At 33.7% G+C, this 20,239-nt stretch overlaps 1 protein-coding gene across 2 annotated transcripts in view; it reads left to right on the forward strand.

Annotated features, from left to right (window-relative positions):
- LOC106130621 (protein bric-a-brac 1) overlaps positions 1 to 20,239 on the forward strand; it is a 226,767-nt gene that overhangs the window by 199,892 nt on the left and 6,636 nt on the right. Inside the window, exons 2-3 of one of the 2 annotated variants that reach the window (XM_060953746.1) lie at positions 12,637 to 12,694; positions 19,626 to 19,892. In XM_060953746.1, the coding sequence (XP_060809729.1) occupies positions 12,637 to 12,694; positions 19,626 to 19,892 (325 nt within the window). The remainder of the gene's footprint in view (positions 1 to 12,636; positions 12,695 to 19,625; positions 19,893 to 20,239) is intronic. The other variant, XM_060953747.1, reaches the window with a different exon arrangement.

The following is a 20,239-nucleotide window of genomic DNA, read 5'->3' on the forward strand; positions in this document are numbered from 1 at the left end:
TTTCCCTAATAAGCGGAGCTGCGGGCGCACTGTAGTGTTTAGTAATCTGGGTTTATCGAAGAACAGATTGGGGTCTACTGCACAGAATCCAGTCAATGCGCTGTGATAATAAACATACATCAGGCCTCTTGCCCGGAGAGATCACATCTTTATACATACCACCATCCCTATAATATACTTACTTACTTATTATCATATTTTATAACAGCAGATAATATGTGGAAAAACTACAATATACCGTATTTAATAACAGATACAAACTTTTATTGACGTTTTCATTAAAAAAATATTATACAGTCTATTGTGAAATATGTAATTATGTAAATTAATCTTACTTGCGTTATATAAACATGAAATTTGTGTTTGCTTATGAATATTTTATTTTACTGGATACGGAGCAAGTTTGTAACGTTCTTAAATTTTCATAATTCACATATGATTAAAATACATATGGTTACTGTGTTGTTTTAACTAAAAGCACAAAGATGAAAAAAAATATTGGTCTTCTAAACACGGATTAGCATAATGTTTGCCTTTTAATTGAAGTGACTCAAAGATAAGTTAATGAATTTCTTTATTTTCTAATACATGGTTACACTTCCTGATAAATACTCTTCATTAATACCATTACAATGATCGTCTTGTCCTTTTATCATCATCATCAACTTACTGATGTTTGTTCTAGCCAATAATTATTGCGGCATGTCATAACTGTGTCATTCCATGTCACGTCAAGTATTTTTTAGATTCCTCAATCAAAATTTTTCATTCGCCAATACGTACAACAAATAAGACTTAAAAACATGTGATTGAAACATAAACGGATACTTAACGACCACTGTCTTTTATAAATTACAACAATTTTCTTTACATCGTACCTTGTCATTTGTAAAATAGACATACCTACTATTAAATAATTCGGTTCGCAACAGGAAAATATGTCAATTTAAAATAACATATATACCGCTACGCCACTAACAGTAATCACTGTATGATTCCATTGTACTGTTACATTGATAGACTTTATTTCTCATTTGCTATGTCTTGGAGTGAAAGAAAGACAGTCATTCAGATAGCTTTACTTTGAATTAGGATTTGGGATTGCTGTGGACAGCCTATCTAGTTATTCACCACCTACATTTCTTGTCAAATGTGACAATAACAATATTTCGGTTTTAAATTTTGCCAACTGGGAATCAAATTTTGACAACTGGAAAATATGTACAACGTTTCGTTTCTGCTGACATAAAGTATCCTACTTATCTCATGAATTACATCATACCAAACACTACTTTCATCTCGTTCACATGTCGCACTCACTCGACCGTACGAAAACTTAGCAAATAGTTCGCAAGGAACGCGCTAATCTACCATCATCTGAAACATCAGACCAAACACCATCTAATATGGAAATAGAGGCGAATAAAAAGACGGACAGTGGAACAATAGAACTGTGCAATACTCGAAGTGCCTATCAAACCCTCAGATGCTAAACATATAAAATGAAGGCGGTTTATTGTTCTTCAGAAACAATATGAGCAACATTTTTCCACAATTGACTGAAGCCATTTTGAGTGAAAGCGGTGGAAATAATAACGGCCAGTATGTACCATCGACGCACGTTTAAACAATCAAACGGGAACAAAAGACAGTAATGTGGAAATGGATAATGCCGAGGCGCATGTCTGCAGGGGCATGATAGCCTAGGGTTGGGGCGCTAGTGTCGCCGATGAGCGATTATTGTCCTCAAAGCGTGACCATTCTTTCTAAAGTTACAAAGTCTCTGTACTAAGTAGAGAGTAGTAGAGTAGGAGTAGGTTAAACAAGTATAATAACGATAGAAACCATCAAAATATAAGATAATAAAAATGCCATGTTGTATGTACTTGTACCGACAGAAATGTCTATTTGCCATGCATCGCAAGCAATTTTCTGTGCAGTTGTAAAACTGTCAAATAAATCTCAGAATTGAGATGCAATTTGAGAATGTTATGGTGTCACAACTATCATTGCGATGTCACCTTTACCAGTGAAAAATATTAATAAAAACGTTCTATTATATTATTTAGAATTATACAATAAAAACATAGTGTAACTCCCGTGGAATAGAGCTGTCAATATGAATGCAACATTACAAATCACAAGGTAAATCGTGATAGATTTGTAGAGAGATGATGGCGATTCCCTTTTTTTTATAAATATAGAATAATTGCAAGCTTATAAAGCTGCGCTCAGTTGTGTTCATTACTCTTATGTTTTGGCCTCGGAAAGTCCACTTCAGGTAGGTGACTAAAACTATGAAATTCATATGTTATGAAGAACCATGTTTTTTACAATTACTCTGTCACATAAGGCGTCACGCCATTTTGTTTATTTAAAGGATGTTTGATCGTTGTCAGAATTTCAGTTTCAGTTGTCAGGCTAAATTATCAAAACGAAGTCACTTCATGTTTCATATTGACTATTAAAATTTGTAGACCAGTTTAGTTTCCTTAACGATAAGTATCATGCCTGTATTCTTTTATTTCCTATTCCATTCCCATTATCTATTGCTAATAAAACAAATTATATTTTTGTTATCAGTAGAAACATTTACGTTTTCAGCACTGAAAACATAACTTCATCAAAGGAGTCACCTATAGTTGATAGGCTCTCAACATGATGAGATCAGACTCTCAATAAGACTTGGCCGACAGTAGGATCTTGAAAGATGGCCACAGCAAAAAATATTCGACTTCGTAAGACTGTACGAAGTTCACTTCACAATTATCACTCGCCGGAGTTTAAACGTTATTACTTCCCATGTTAGCCAAAATTTCTGGGAGAGGGGCGATATTTTGAACACATTGCAATTTTGCTTATCAAAAAGAAATCGTTCTCTATTGATGTCATAAACAATGTAATTAAAGCTAAAGGACCCAAATTGCGAAGAGCTTTCAACAAAAAGGGTTCGTGTGACACAAAAAAGAACACGTTGATAAAAATGTTGCAGAATTTGGTTTCAGTTGATTTTGAAATGATCCCTGAGCTAAGTGCGTTGCTGTCCCGGGATTTGCTTGATAGGGAATAGCACTCTGTTTCGATATTTGCACGTCAAATCCAATTCTTGAACGGTTTTTGTGCCGCTGGTCATTCTTTTGTCAGTCACCAGTTGTCGAAGCGGCGTGGCTGTTTTCATAATATCGACGAGACAGTCACGGATACTCACCCATTTTGCGAATCTCTTTGTTGAGACACGACAGCGTTGGCTTATCCGTGTACAGCCTACGTATGGGATTCATTCGTTTGTGGGCCCCCTTTATGTGGGTGCAAACGAATCAGTGTTTGTGGGAGGTGTGCAATTTAGATAGTAATTTTCATTAATAGTCTTACGAGTATTTGATCTTTGATTTTTTCAAATATCCCATGTTAAGACTTAATATTGTATCGTGCATTTGTTACACTTTTCGTTCACGTAGAAATAATAGGCGAAAGATTAGCTAGTACTAGTTCAAGATTTATATAATTTCGTTTTTCTTGAACGTCCAGTTTAATGTTCGGTTGCAATTTTCTAAAGCTATCGTAATTGAAGCGTTTTAGCTTACCAACATGCATATAGCGTGCCGATAAAACTTTTCTACATTAATACAATACTCTCTTCTACACTTTGTTGGACTCACATGAAAGACGGAAAATTTGAAACCTCTGATCCATACCAATAGTATTTTCTATCATTAATTTGCTTCAATAAGTAAAAAACATTTACTTAATTCGTTTGAATTCTTTTCCAAGTGACTGTAAAATAAATCGCCACTAAAAAGCCCGGCCCTTATCTCTGTGAAGAGTATGTGTGATTAGTTTTATCCTTCGCCCCTCTGAGTGAGCCGCCTTCACCCCCAATGCCACCGCGTCACAACAAATGAATTGTGGAACTAGTTAAAGTGATATCCGAGAAAATTGCATGCAATAATATTGCTTCTCTTTACCTGTAGGGTTACCACACGACGAAATTTGTCAGAATTTGGTACAAGTTGGTATCAGTTCCGGAGTTAAGACGCTTTCATACGCAATAAATATGTGCAGTGTGATCCCGACACATTAAAATAGTAGAACTCTATCTCTTTCCCATGGATGTCGACTAAGGGCTAGGCTAAGCTAGCGACCTGTCACTATTTGAATCTCAATTGTAACATTAAGCCATACAGCTGAACGTGGCTTTGCAGTCTTTGCGAAACTGTTGGCTCTATCTACCCCGTAATGGATAAAGACCTGATTTTATGTATACATATATTTATTTTAAACAAATTTCGCAAAAGCTATAATATTTTTTACTCAATGAGATCTGGGAACCCTACTCTTGTCTATTCCAATTGAAATTACCTGGCTGTTTGTCCGTTGCACATTTCAATCGTACTCGCAGAAGTAATAACCGCATTATTAATAAGTTCTATTTGTCTATTGGAAATCTGTCATTAAAGTCTTTCGACTAAAGTATTTCTGATGACTTATCACTTTCATTTTCCGATTAGATCCTGCCTGACCTCTCTGGAGATAAGCGCCTTTAACCACTATTCTGGATTTGATAAGTCATAGGTTTCTATACGAAGCTGCGTCTGATCCTCCACAATCTTCGTAGGGGAACCTAATCCATATTGGATCATGGTAATACATCTGATTGCTTAAAAGTTCAGTTTTACTCACGATGTTTTCTATCGCCGTAAAGGCATCGCCTAGTTCAAGAAAAGTCGAAGCTTGCCCTCGAATTCGTGGTATGATAATGGCAAGATCAAAAGTACAGTTTCTTGTTTGGCTCGCATAATTTTCGCGGAATCTCGCCATATCACCGGGGTCCGCTCATGAACTTATTATGTAGTAATGGCGCCTCACGCGGAAGTTTTATTATTGCGTTTCATACAAACTTTCGATTAGAGCTAGCCAGTGACGGCCCTAGGATGCTTTTCAATAATTTAGGGGCGCCGCGAAGTTTATGAACCACCTCATTTTTAGGATAGTAATTAAATTGTTACAGTTGAACAGTGTCCATCGATTCATTGCAGCCTTTATATTATATGACGAAGGCCTCCTCCGTTGTCTTCAGTTTTCGTCGCGGGTTCATTGATATCATCGACCCAATTAAGTTATAAGTGTTATAAAGTTAATATCCATCTGATTGTGTTTCCAAACATTAAAACTTTAATAATGATTCTTATAAAAACAAGAAACTGACGTCCTTTTTAGCGCCCCGGTCTCTGGTATCTGTGCTCCTGGTGCATATCCCTTCTAGGGCCGTCGCCTAGACGCTGTAACGTAAATAACAATTATGATGAGCCCAGGATTGCAGAAGGAAGCTATTTGGGCTGCACTTAGCGCATCTACGATTGTGTTTTGATTATCTTCCTTTGATTAATTTTGTTTGCTGTTGAATTGTTTTTGAATGATCTTAAATTGAAAATTGGACGTATACTAGTAAATACTTTTATTCCGTGTAAACTAATCTACGAGTCGCTAGTATAGACTGAAACTTCATTTCTTTAAACTCAAGATTGCTCTTGATTAAAAATATTTATAAATCATGTTACTTAAAAACAAAGTATGCAGAGATTAAATGCAAGTGAAAAAACATCTCCATAGTCTTGCGGGAATGAGGCGTTTTTTTGTTCGTTATATATAATTTCTTTGAATTTGGATTCTAAGTCGAAGTATCCACTTTAATTACTATTTAAAGATAAACGTTCAAAAATAATTGCATCTTCAATGTTATTCCTTCTTAAAATCCTCAAAAACAAAATATAAAGTGTTGCCATTTACATGAAAAATATTCCTAACATTTATTTTTATAAGTAAGTAGGTTGCCTTTCGCGGAGGTCGTAACGGAACCGTTATTATATGGGGAGTATCATTTACTAGGCGTTTAGGTTATTAATAGGGGGGTGGAGAAGGGAGGCGCTTGGCGCCGTACTTATGCAAACTATATAAAAAATTCATATTCGTAAATAATGGCTTGTATACGGAGCAACTCGCGATCAATATGCCGACTGTAGGTCTCAATTTTAATTCCTTAACTTCTGGGCGACAAGTTGTTTTACAGTTATTTTTATAGTACCGTCCGCCCGCTGTTTCGCTCGTATAAATGTGGTCCTATTTTTCCTCTTGGCACTTATCTTGGTAACGTCTTCACCTCTCTGAAGACGGTGCGTCTTTGTTGTAATCTATTATATACTGAAATTTCATACGATCCGCTCAGAGTTTTTGTTATTATAATTTGGTATGATAAGATAACTTGACAGTGTGTCACGGTTCATATAGTTATCTTTAAAATTTCAACAATAGGTATAGTATTGTCTCCGAATAAAACTTGTATAGGTCCATATATACATGTCCATGTATGAAACGAAAGGGTTCTATCCTCACTACTCTGGAGAGGAGGCTGGGGTACGCCTATGACCATGTATCCTGAATTGGGTGATTCAGGTTTTACATGAATAGACTCCCGTCTGATCCCCGTTACCTTTTCAGAGGAACCTAACCCCTATTGGATCGATCATGATTACACATTCAATTGCCTAAATGTGCAGGTTGCCTTACTATGAGTAGTATTAGATACCTAGTAGCGAGCGTGCCATCGACATTCACAATTATAAGTTTAAGTTATTTGCTTATATTGATTTATTGGCGACAATTGCTTGCCTTCCAACAGGTGCGAGGTTTCCTTTAGTTATAGAATAGAATAGAATCTTTATTTGCTTTATATCTATTATCTAACTTAATATCCTTATATACCATTTTGTCGTTATATTAGTAATGCAAAAATTGTAACTTGTGACAGATGTAAAATGCATACATTTAAAGGTATGTCGTTTTCGCATACATGCACTTACATATAGTCACGTCTTTATCCCTTGCGGGGTAGTGCCAGAGTGTTTAGCTGTATACGAGTAGTTTTATGATGGAATGGAGATTCAAGATTTCAAGTAGTGACAGGGTTGCTTTGATCCCTTAAAAAAATATAGAGTGATTCAATTCAGTTCAACGGCCTCTGTGGCTCAGCGGTACTACGCTTGTCTGTGACACCGGAGGTCCCGGGTTCGAATCCCGGTCAAGGCATGATGAGAAAAGAACTTTTTCTGATTGTCCTGGGTCTTGGATGTTTTTCTATATAAGTATTTATTATAAAATATAGTATCGTTGAGTTAGTATCTCGTAACACAAGTTTCGAACTTACTTCGAGGCTAACTCAATCAGTGTAATTTGTCCCGTAGATATTTATTTATTATTTAATGCTAAAGTGCTGGAAGTCTCTACGGCACTAGTTATTTCGTATTTACTTCCTCTTAATCATTGATTTTGTAAGTAACTTGCAGATTTTTGAACATTGCTGTATCATAAAGTAGAGTAATAGTAGTATTAATAAAAAAGGCTCCATATTCTTGATAACTGATCATTAAAGGCATAGTGCATTGTTATATTTGAAATATTTGTTATATTTTTATTTTCCAAAAGAAAGCATGTCGCTACCGATTGTACGATCTTATTGGAAATTGTAAGAATCGCGATTACAGGTACGTATCGTGCTACAAAATCTTACACCCCACTGTAACAGAGATCAAGTTACATTTTACGAACTATAAGTTTGACAGTTCCACACCAAAATATGTGGAACCTCTTCGCATTCAGAGGGAATTTTCCACCACAAACTCATTTTACACATTTACGTCAGACAGACCGTTCATTAATTTGATGAAATCTTTTATGCCATTATAATCTGAAGCCAGCCGTCATACGCCATAAGCTGACGAAAAATAGATTTATTGATTGCGAAAAAAATCCTTACTTCCTACATTATCATGTATAACTTATTATAAAAATGCGCATACATAAAAATGTTTTTAAACGGAGATCTATCTCAGAAAAGCACCTAAATGCTAAATGTGTCTTCTTAACTATAGTACACCACAGATAAAGAAGTAAAGTATGAATCACTGCGCATGTAGCCTTTAATTAAATACCGAGTACTTTTTTATCCCCAATGGAAGAGTTCGAGGCAAAACGAAAGTTGTTTTTTTATGGATTACTGCGATTAGTGGGGTATTGCTGGCCGACTCTAATGAAATCTAATTAACTCCATCGCCGATAATTTCGCTAATAGTTTCAGCGCTAAAAGGTTGATTTCATTAATTGCTATCCTCGGATATTCATTCATCGATAAACATTTTGCAATCATTTTAACAGTGTGTGATTTTTATGATGTTTTAGAGATATTTCACTAAGTTCTTATAAGTTATACTACCTACTACTTATTTTACCCTACCCTACCTACTTATTTTTCCAACTTTCATTCCTTACGCTTCGTGAACAAAATATTATGAAAGTTTATGCGGTTCACTTGGTATATTTATTCCTAGTGAACCTATTGAACTCATTCGGAACAAGTGTTTTTAGTTTTTACAAGAAATTTAATTTAATTTACAATTACACGTAAAATTTTAAGTTTAAGCATTCAACCATTAAATTGTCCAACCCGTAAAAAAGTCTTTGCATGTCACAGATACAAAAACCTCTCTTTTCTTCGGTGAAAGGTGGCATGGAAAGTATTTGGCATATATATGGCCGTTACAGAAGTGTATTAATAATGTCGTGCATGATTGTTAAAATTACTTCGCCAAGTGTTCCTAATAATATTATCGACTCCCCCTCCCCCGCTCCCGCCGCCCGCGCGGCGCGTACATAAATCTATTTTATAGTACTCCGGCAATAAATTTTATTTTGGGATCTTTAATTCTTTGTTATTGAATTGGATTTTAGTGTTTTATTCGGGTAAACAAACAATACATCTCACTGTTTCAACAATACTTGCGCACGTGCGCACTAACTCCGCGTCGCCTTAATGAAACTTTTTATTTGAAGATCGAACTGTTGCGTTAGCGCAGTAAAATTTTCTTTTGTCTGCACAATTAAAACTATAAAGTTAGTTATAGTGGGGCACAAAGAAATGCCGCTCTTTACTCGGATAATTAGATACGTTTGAAGCGAACTTTTAAGATGTACGCATTATTTCAAATGCAGAAAGTTATTATTATGTAAGAGCAGTTCCGTATACATACCCAAAAAGATTAAGCCTCAGGACCTCCCCCTTTATTATAATATATTTTTACTTTTCTCATTGTTGAAAAAAGCATATCTAAATTTAATAAAGTTTCTTTCAGTCCTTAATAAAATGTAGGGTTATTTAATCTTCTTTTCGAACTGTATTTTATTTATTCTCTCAAATTTTTTTATTCAATACAAAAATAAGTATCTTATAGGTACTTATTATTTTCAAACAGAAATATTTTTTTTATAAATCGTTATAATCTATCAAAAGAAGCAGTGAAATTTTACAGCACATTGTAGACGCCATTTCTGTAACTTATTATACTTTTCGCTTATTCTGCGCGCACGCAACTCTCGCACGGTAGCCGATAAAATGAGCAAATGGTAATTTGGTAAACTTCCTGCCGATGTAAATTAACTCTGTGATTGTTCTTTTTCATCTGACCGATTTAATTGGGCCACAATTCGGCCGGTGGTGGTGCATTAATAAAACCAATGTGCGTATTGATTACCCTATTTCAATACGCACTTATTTAACTTTTTAAGGTTTTAGGTAGGTAAAGTGTCTTAAAATAAATTGGATATTTTGTTAACAAAGGGTATGATTGTGCTAAATAACCATATATTTATGTACCCCAGCTAATATTTATCGCGGGTAAATGATACTAATAGTTGGCTAAGGAATGAGCCTCGCCAACGCCCATCTTGTGAGACACAACCAAGAGCCTAGTGTCCCCACCATGCTATGGTCATTGTACATATGACATATATATCTGTCATCTAAAGAGATATCAGAACATAAATAATGGGATAAGTGTTAATTTAAAGTTATCACTCAATAAAAACAAACTCAATACCTGTTCCTCATACCATAGTAGAAATAACACGTCCAACATCGTGGTGTCACCTCAACGGTCCAAGTAAGAGAGAGCTCGTCATTGCATTACACGATAGATCGCCTTTTTAGCAAAAGGCCTTCTTTTTTTTTCTGTATTGCCAGGATAAACTAAATGTTGCCCACAATTTATTCTATTTAAATGCCGTTTAATGGTACTTTAGAGGATATCGGAAAGACATTATTATTATTAATAGGATCAAAAATAAATAAAGGTTCAAAATATCAATTGTTCTATGTACAGAAGCATAATCAACATGATAGAAGGTACAGTAACGGGAATAGATTGAAATATTTGATAGATCGTCAACGTTTTAGTATTCCTGGATAAGGTTTTGTTATTCAGACCGGCTGAACCAATAGGTTATTAAACTAGAGGTGGATATCCATCATATGTCCACAAGCTATGCTCAATATACTAAGCTGGTGAAATTTACTCGCCAAAATACACACATTTTCTTAAATAACTTCATGCTTGTTTATCTCTGTAAGGGCACTTTTATTTAAGTATGTGTAAGTAGATACGTAAAATAAACGTAGGTCAACGTTTTTATCAAATAATTATGTCCCGTTTAAGAAAAGCCCCTACACTAAGACAAAATTTGAGCCGATTCGCAATGTAGAAACAAGAATTACGTGTCTTATAATGTTGCAAATATTTATATTATTATCAATAATAAAAAAAAAACACCAGTACTACAATACAAATTTTACACCCTAGAAGGGACAGTGGTACACCAGCCTAACGCAAGCAGCCCATTCCTTTATTATGCATACAAATATTTGTACGCCCGTAGGATCACTACTCTCGATACATTCACTAACGTATTCAACATAGAATTGCACTCTGAAATTCACCTTGTTTACGTACGGAAACGAATTACTTTTCATATAAATGTCTGTGAGTATAATAAAGTATCAATTACAGTGAAGCAGATTGATAAAGTGGTGTTTGAAGAACGAACTGCTACTTAATTTTGATATCATGGATTTTTAACCATTTAGATAAAATTATAATGTAAAAATATTGCCTTGCAAAATCCGACCTTGGTCTTGTCTACATACTGACATAAATTAAAAAAAATAAGTCATTGTTTCACAAAAATAAAATTCCATTTCGACCCAACCATCCTGTTGCTATATTTATTCAAGTAGCAAGTTCTAAATACCTTTCAATTGGAAGCTAATTTAATTACCCATATCCAATTGTTCTCGTGGATCGAAGCAGCAAATATGGCGGACGCAAGAATTCGTAATAAAGTCGGAAATTCATCGTTGGGTAGAAACCGCATTGAATTTTTAAAATACGTCCTCACTTGACGTTTTTTGGTGCGAATGTAGACAAAAAGTTGCATTGCGGTGACATCTCACGCCACGCGTGTCGCGCCAAATTTGTTTCGGAATAATATTTTTTTGAATTTGGCATGACTGCCTCGATAACAATATAAACTTTTAATACTTTGTAGTTGCTAAAAATTTACAAATTGCGTTGTTGAAGGCGTTAGAAACTATCTGCTGAAGAATTCTGAAAATATATTTCTGATTGCGACTGCATCTTACAAAGATAGAAGAAGTTAACACGTATATAGATAAAATTTAAAGACGACGATGTAGACCGTAGCATAGCAAACTATTGGAATGAATTTCGGTATTTCCAATTATTTAAATTTTGTCCTTACATGTCTGAACTTATCACATTTGCCATAACCATTATACACGTGCTCAAAGTTTGTCAACTCCTAGATGAGCCCAGTGTAGGTATTGTAAAGGCCGTTACACACAATTTGTGGAAGTCGGCCCCTAATTTAATGGACGAATGAAATACAATTCCGTTATACAAATAATAGAGAGACTATAACTTGTGAACAACACAAAATGTGGACGCGATACTCGTATTAGGCTTGCTATATAATCAACCTCATTGTTGCCCAAGAATATATTTTACAGTTGTTACAGCGCAACGGTGGATTTTATGGGCAATAAACTAATTATAAGTTATTAATATCGATACAACCATACTACGAATATTGTTATGTTGGCTATTCGAAGCACAATACATTTGGTGTTCTTATAAAGTTGTGTGGATTTTGGACTTTTGTCTTTGTCCAGTGCCTGTATCAGGTTAATTTGTATCTGTGTCTTAATAGTTTTTTATCGTTGGTATACTTAATAATATATAACCTCTTTATATCTTACGGAGTCAAGATTCAAGGACAAATTTTTTCGTCTTCGGGCTTTTAGCTGCCAGGACATTTCAGCTCAAATCATTCGTCAACCAAATTGGACTCCGACTTTTCTATCAACCAATATTTTTCCCTCTGGCATTACTCCCGGTTGCATCCTCACCACTCTGAGGAGGACCCCGTGGTATGCCTTTGACCATGGATCTTGGATTGAGGAAGGCAGGTGTTTTCCGTCGACGAATCGTTCAAAGATAAAAAGCTAAGTCGTCCAATGCCCGAGAGCGAAAAATTATGTCGTGAAGCCATTCGGCAAATGATTGTCGGACAACTTTTTAATAAAAGTTGTGATATTTTTTTCCCTCTAAGTTTTGCACTCTATATGTAGTAAAGACGTGATAAAACAAGTGTCTGTATCAAAATGAATTTTTGTCTGCACATCCATAAGATAATATTTTGTTATTATGCTAATGTTCCTCTTCATTGTTACAGGCAAAATTACTGGAGAATTCACACGCGTGGCTTGGTGCGTCTACGTCGTCAATTGCAGGTCAGTTCATTTCCTTATTTTTCTCTCTCTATCATTTCTACTTTTCTTATTTTTATTAAGCACTTGCAAGATTTTCTGTTTCACTTTTACGTAATTGTCGTGGAAAAAATGTGATATTGTAAGTATCAATTGTGGATTCATGATAGTAATATTAATCAGAGCATGATAGTAATATTAAACAAAGCTAATTTCATAGCAGGCTATTTGGGAAAGTAATGACTTTAGCCATGTCACTGTTATAATAAGGTAGCTTTATCATTTATATGTTAGATATTCAATAAAAGTTTACCTTTGATGTTTTAAAGCATAACATAACGTAAAATTACAAAATTTGAACTGAATTTTCACAAAATTTTAGGTCTCTCGTTGAAATATGTAATATGTGTAATGCAATCACAACTTATATTATTAAGGCTAAAGAAAGTTTGTATGTTTTATCTTGCAAAATAATCAAGAGCCAGAAAAAGGACTTAATGAGATATTTTTCAATCCGGTAAAAATCATAGTTGCCGTGACATTTGCAAAAGGCATGTATTTGTAGGAGGCGAAAATTCGCGCGGGCGAAGCTGCGGCTACAACCTAGTTCTTTATAACAATGATACTCGTATACTGGTATAGATACACAGCTCATGTACATGATTTGATAACAACACGGTGTAAAGCGACCCGCTTCTAGGCTGTGGGAAAATGCACTTCGGGAAAAAATTGCGAGGGAAAGACGCGTCTTGAAATATTTACTTCTTTGTATGCGAAAACGGAGAAAATTTAAATAAGAAAATATTTTTTTAATTAATAACGGTACCAAAACACATTGTATAGGTACATGATCTGTTACAAATTCACATAAATCCTATGAAATATAAATTGAAACTACGTTCAAAGACAAATTCATCTTAGCATAATCACGTAATAACTTACAATATTTCATTTTTCCACGGGATGTGTAATAAGCTTTACGTGTTACTTTTACTAGAATTCCACGGTCATGCACTCAAGTTGAAAGCTCCTACTTGGACGCAAAGCCAGCTGCAAGAGGCTATACAAGCCGTGGTCACTCAACGGATGAGATTCACCCAAGCCGCCACACACTACGGAATACCCAAAGGAACTTTATATGATAACATACTTGGCAAATCTAAACGCATGGCCGTACTAGATGAAGCCGGTCTTCTTTTAAGAGAAGAGAGAGCCGTATTAGATTTCTGTTGCGAAACCAGTGTCTCGCCATACAACAGAAGAACAAAGAAATCTCTGACTGAAGTTCTAGCTTTCGTTGAGAAGTTACGGAGAAACCGCGATCCAGGTTTCGCATTCGTGGGTCTGACAGGATTTAGATGGTGGTGGGCGTTTTGTAAGAAGCATTCGATTGTATCACTCTATTATGAAAGTTCAAGTAAAGCTAAAAATTCTAAAATCAAAACAAAACAAAACAGCACCGACGAAGAAACTTAGTTCATGTAAAATTTACATTAGAAACTTTAGTTCGAAGCAAATTCAGTTAATTTAAGGTACTCCTCAGGTTTATTTAACTACATACGATATCCAATATCGTATGTAGTTAAATAAACCTGAGGACCAAGACTTAGTTAAAAATGATATTTTGCTTTTGTTGAATAAGTAATCACAGATGCTTAAATTTTGGGTGTATTTTTTGATATCACCATTTTTTGTTGAAATTAATTGCTTTCGATAGAACAACTTAATTAACGTCACTCTCCTCAGTAAATATTAGTTATTTTTTATTTTGTAAAGAAAAGGACATGATATTTTTCGATCAATTGAAGAATAACAGGTGTTTTAAGTATATGTCAAATTAAACTTTGTGTTTCTTATAATTTTCTAATTGTTACTGATATCTAGGTTGTTGTAAACATTAAGTGGTGCTAATCTGGATATTTTAATTGAAAAACTAATATCTTTACTTTTCAATTATATTAATGTACTTACATAAAAAAACTACATTAAAGACTGAGTCAATGTGCCTATCTATACGTTAAGATTGTATTGGAAAAAGTATTTTCTATAAAATTTTGTTACTCATTTAATATAGTCATTATAATATTTTAAGAATGTGACAATTGTTTAGTAAGTTTTTGGAAGGATGCGATAACTTTGTGATAATTTTTAATCATTTGGCGTGTTTGGTTTAAATTTTCGTGAAATTAATGTTTAAGTAAGAAAAAAATTGTTTTCTTTTTAAGTGGGTACTAAAAGATCTCAGTAAATTTGCGGCTAAACTTGTTAGTAAATATATTTTGTATATTTTCGTTAATTGTAACTTTAACTACTTTTTTGTAAGTTCTTTATAAAGACATCATTTGAACCGTTTTATCAAATTGTTCCTATATCAGAAAGTACAACATGTGCGTAATTAGTGGTTGAAACAAAAACTTTACCCTATTCTGCGGTGGCGACGAACAAAGAATGGCATTTGTGAAAAATATCCATTATTATCCGTATTTGTATCATTAAATAACGTATTGTAATCAACAAATTCATTGTTTTGACTTGAATAATTATACCGCAGGCCTCTTATTCTCTGTAATAACATATTTAAGCATAATTTGAAATCTACTTATTGTTTAGCTGATCCTTTTACGATCAACTATGTATGACCTGTGGTTGAAGTTTATATAGGTATTGGGCCATTTAATATCTGTGAGCACTATAGTAACCCATGGATTAACGATTATTGTTATGTTAATGAAATGTTTAATAATATCATCATGTAATCTTGAGCGGTCATCATTTGTGCGTTTTTATCAACTATATCTAATGAAACGGTGATTTTATTTTAAATCCTAACTACATTTTAATTTATTTATTAAAGTGATTTTCTGTTACGAACTCCTTTACGAAGAGTATTCTTTTGTCTCACATCTTTAGTAGCTTTTTTAATTCAACATTTTACACTTCGCGTGTTAAAATTAATTTATAACTTCAAACCTAATTAAAGTCTAACAAAGTTAATAGTTTAAAAGAGAATGGAAAACGCCGTAGTTATCGTGAGAATCAAACAAAATCACAACAAAAAACGTAATCCATCATTATTTAATGAAATTACAATAGGTTCTATGAAACCGGCTGATATAATAAAGGTAATTTATCTGCATGAATGCTATGACCTTTGGCAAAACGCTTTTATTTGTCTGAAACGCATGAGCATGACGATCGCACACATAACAGCATATCACGCTTTTCAGATTCATTGCAAATTGGCAATTATTGCCATGCAATAGAGACCCATTTAAGATAACAATGTTATTAATAAATTCCATAATGAGACCACCCCACGTGTAGATTCTTCACGTTCCAATGAAATGCTTATATTCTAATGTATGAAATACTAAGAATAAATAGATCTATTTATTATGATAAATTGCCTGGTTCATAATAGAATTAACTCACTATTAATTTCTTATTCTAATAAATTACTGCTCTTTTCTGCAAGAAATGACTATTATGAATCTTGAAATTGATTTATAAAAATGAGTCATAAATGTATAAAAATGCATACACGTATATATGTTCTTTACAATAAATCCATTGACAGAAATTAGTTACTATAAATTAGGAGCAATAGAGAGATCAAACTACTCTTTCTTTTTAAAACATCAATTATGTCACCTTTGAAAAAGCACAAAATAGTCTACCTGTATCTACTGCAGTGCCTGAATCTAAAAAAAAAAGTCTGCGTTTGTGTATCACTGTGACCTAAACGAACGGCGGGCCTAGAATACCTTTGGATATTTCGTTTTCAGCCAACAAGTGCTTTTGTTGTGGACCAAAAGCAAGTGCAGCCTTTGGCACTGTTCCGTGTTCCTAGTTAGCTTTTACGTTCTTTCACACTTTGTATAGATCATATATGTATGTTATACTTGTTGGAAGATAGTCTAAAATGTCTGAACATTACAAATTCAGTTCATTGACGACGCACCATTAGTGTCAGTTACAAATTTAAGAAAAAAGTAGGTATCATACGATTACGTCTCATTACGACGTTTGAAGGTCAATCAGGAAAATGGTTATAAAAGTAGTTGATGTAAAAATTTACCGTTGAACTTTTCATTTCAATTTGAAGACTGGAAAAACTTATGTGCTCTTTTTAAAATTCTCGTCACAGTTATCTTAAACAGTAAAGTAGGTATAGAATAAAAGTAAGTTCAACAAAAAGTCAGAAGAACAAAAATGTGGGAATAATTTGATGAAAATGTTAGTACTTCGACTGCTATGAGTTTTCAAATTATATCAAATGTGCGCTTATGAATGATTGGACATAAGATACTTAAGTTTGAAAGACAATCATATACATATTTTGTTATTTTTTGGAATTAAACTCATAACAGGAACAGAATAGATTATTATTATTTTTTATTTCAAATCAATTATGACCTCACTGTATTTAGTCGAACACTTTAATTTCGGTCTCTGTTAAAGACTTCTCAATAATTTAGCTTTAGGAAGTTATATTACAAACTTGATTTCATTGTACTGATTTTTGTCTGCTTTTGTTCAGTTTTGCTCACTAGGTGTTAATTTTTTTATAAGTTATTAGAAGCCTTTTCATTAATTGTAATATACGACTTTGTAATGACCACAAGTTTTGTATTGTTTTTGCAAAACATTTATACATTTATACCTTGTCCATTCGTTTATTTGGTTTTTGACAGCTGCCACTGCAGTTTCGTTCTACTTTAAATGTTAACATTTCGTAAAAATCAACTTTTAAATTAAAATTTAAAGTTTTACAAGTACTTTTTATGATTGTATCGACATTATATTTTTAATTAGGAATGAATGATATATATACTTTAAATAAGACCAAAACAATTATCGTATCGGTACATTCCAACGTCCAACCCGAAAGGAGCTGTCAGAATTAAAATAAATGGTTGGACAAGATATAGTTAAACGATTCGTTCTTGCATAAAAATAGCGGGAATTTCTTTTGATTATTAAAACAAGACTTATTTCTTTATGTGATAATGAGATAAAGGTGATATAAAGGTGAACATAATTGTTGAATAGCTACAAAAGATAGCACATCAAGTTTCCCGAATTCATAGTAGGTGTACACAGCATTGTTTAATATGCTGTCGAATGTAAATGCATAAGACTGCAATAAAACCTAATCTTAAAAGTGGTTTTTATTTTTTCCCATTTCTAATAAATCTTTGTTTTTCTAATAGGTTTTCTTCTGGAGGTCAGTATGTTGTTTTTTTTAATTTATTTTTTTATATTATGTTTTATTTTTTATACACATAACATTTTTATCGAATATTGTAATTATAAATTGTTATTGAAAGGACTACCAAAGGCGGAAACAATAAAAACAACCTAAACCATTGCATAAAAATAATAAATCAGATCGATAAAAATCGATTCAACGGTTTTTAAAATATGGTGTTAATAGAAGAATGTGTCAATGATCACGAAATATTTTTTTGTATAAGCTTGTCTTTTAATGAAATTGTGTCGAGCCCTGACGGTCAGACATTCAAAACCTTTCTTGAACTAAGCTCTTGAATACGTTTCCTTTTAATTTTTATCGTAGAATTAATTTATACTGTCAAAACTACGAACTATTGAGAACCTCAACCATTTTAAGTCTAATAAAAAGATCATTGTAATTTCTGATTTCCCATGAAATCGATTCACTAATAGACTTATCTACTTTACTAAATGAGTTATCATGCTCATTGAATTTCAATGAACATTTTTTACAAGTACCCAATTTGTTATTCAGTACTAGTTAATTACTCGGCAATGTACAGAATAAAATTACAACAAAATTTTGTAGCCGCGTGTTCATTATTTTTTACGAGTCAACAATAAAAACTACCTGATTTTGAGTTTACTCAACTTTTGTCTTAAAAATGGAAAATAGAATTTCACTATTTAATAGAATAGTTTCTGAAAATTAATGTAACCAACATTAGTATTAAATAACTATATTTATATAAATACTCTTATTCAATAAATATATTTATATCGAGAATACCCTAAACCTAAGAGCCTGCATAAAAATATTAATAAATGTGCCTCCGTTTGTAATTATGCTTTTGAGATTCAAAGGCAAAGACATATTATTTCCCTCTCATTATAGCTTTTGTCAGTTGGTTTTCTCTGCTGTTGACATAAAAGCTTAAATACTGTTAAATTCAGCATGAACCACATGTCGCGAAAATATTAGATAATATTTTATAATAACTTAATGTTGTTTCCAGGAAAAAGACGTTTTATGTATGTATGCATGAATGGTAACATTTTCAAACTCATATAATTATTTACTTTAACTGACAACTTTGTACTTTTTATTTGACTAACAACATAATTCACCTTTCGAATTTCAGCATATTTTCACGAATGACTAAAATGTCTGAATGTGCTTGTCTTGTACATGCATGATTGACACTGCATCAAGTTATGCAGTTTTAATTATGCATTATAAAAACAGAGAATAATTATAATGCGGAACGATTGTTACTCGCACATTATATGGAAAATCTCTTCCGTGAAGCACTATAAATAAATGTTAACTGTAATCAGGTCTTAAATTCTTGAAAAATCTATAAAAAATCTTTGAAATATAAACTTTTCAAACAAAGAAATTGGCATACGGAAGTCTGTCGGAACGACTAGTTGATCCGATGATCGAAATCTATTAAACTATGTAGAATAGAGGACTATGTAGAATGGATTTTTACATTTTGTTTAAAATACCTCCTATTTTTAAAAAACTAATTCCACCGTGCCTCTTTCGGCAAACATACATTGGTTTTTACCTCTTTTTACAGAATTGGCTCCCAAACGGCCATTATTTCGATTCATCTTTGATTATTGTTCTCGTCGATTTATTTATCCCCTACAGGTTCCCGCTGTCCAAACACGTCCCGGCTGTCATAGTAATGCCAACCTTCTTTATTTCCAGCAGACAGCTACCAGTATCAGCTGCAGTCCATGTGGCAGAAATGTTGGAACACCAACCAGAGCCTGGTCCACAACTTGCGCTTCAGAGAACGCGGCCCCCTGAAGTCCTGGCGGCCGGAGACCATGGCTGAAGCCATCTTCTCGGTGCTGAAGGAGGGCCTGTCCCTCTCGCAGGCCGCGAGGAAATACGATATACCGTACCCGACGTTCGTGCTGTACGCTAACCGCGTCCATAACATGCTGGGCCCCAGCGCTGATGGAGGTGCAGGTATGTAGCATTTTACAGGTTTTAAAGCAATTCACCGGCACCTTTTAAGTACCGGTTTTTGTACATAAAGGCAAATGTGATTTCTGGTTTTTAAAGTGTGTTTTAGCTGGACCTATGATATATATGATATGGTAAAAAAAAATGCACCGAATGTATATTGGCCCTTTCTTCGTATAATATATAAATTATTATATGAAAGATCGCAGGAAATACTTATATTCGGTGGCTTTTACCATGTTTTATATAATGAAAACCGCGATTATTTGCCAGAATAATGATAGAAGTATAAGAGAAATAGGCCAAATAAAATGCTCAACTCTGAGCGTTATATTCAAGCAAAATATTTT

Source organism: Amyelois transitella, chromosome Z (genome assembly GCF_032362555.1).
Source record: "Amyelois transitella isolate CPQ chromosome Z, ilAmyTran1.1, whole genome shotgun sequence".
In the NCBI taxonomy this organism is placed as follows: domain Eukaryota; kingdom Metazoa; phylum Arthropoda; class Insecta; order Lepidoptera; family Pyralidae; genus Amyelois; species Amyelois transitella.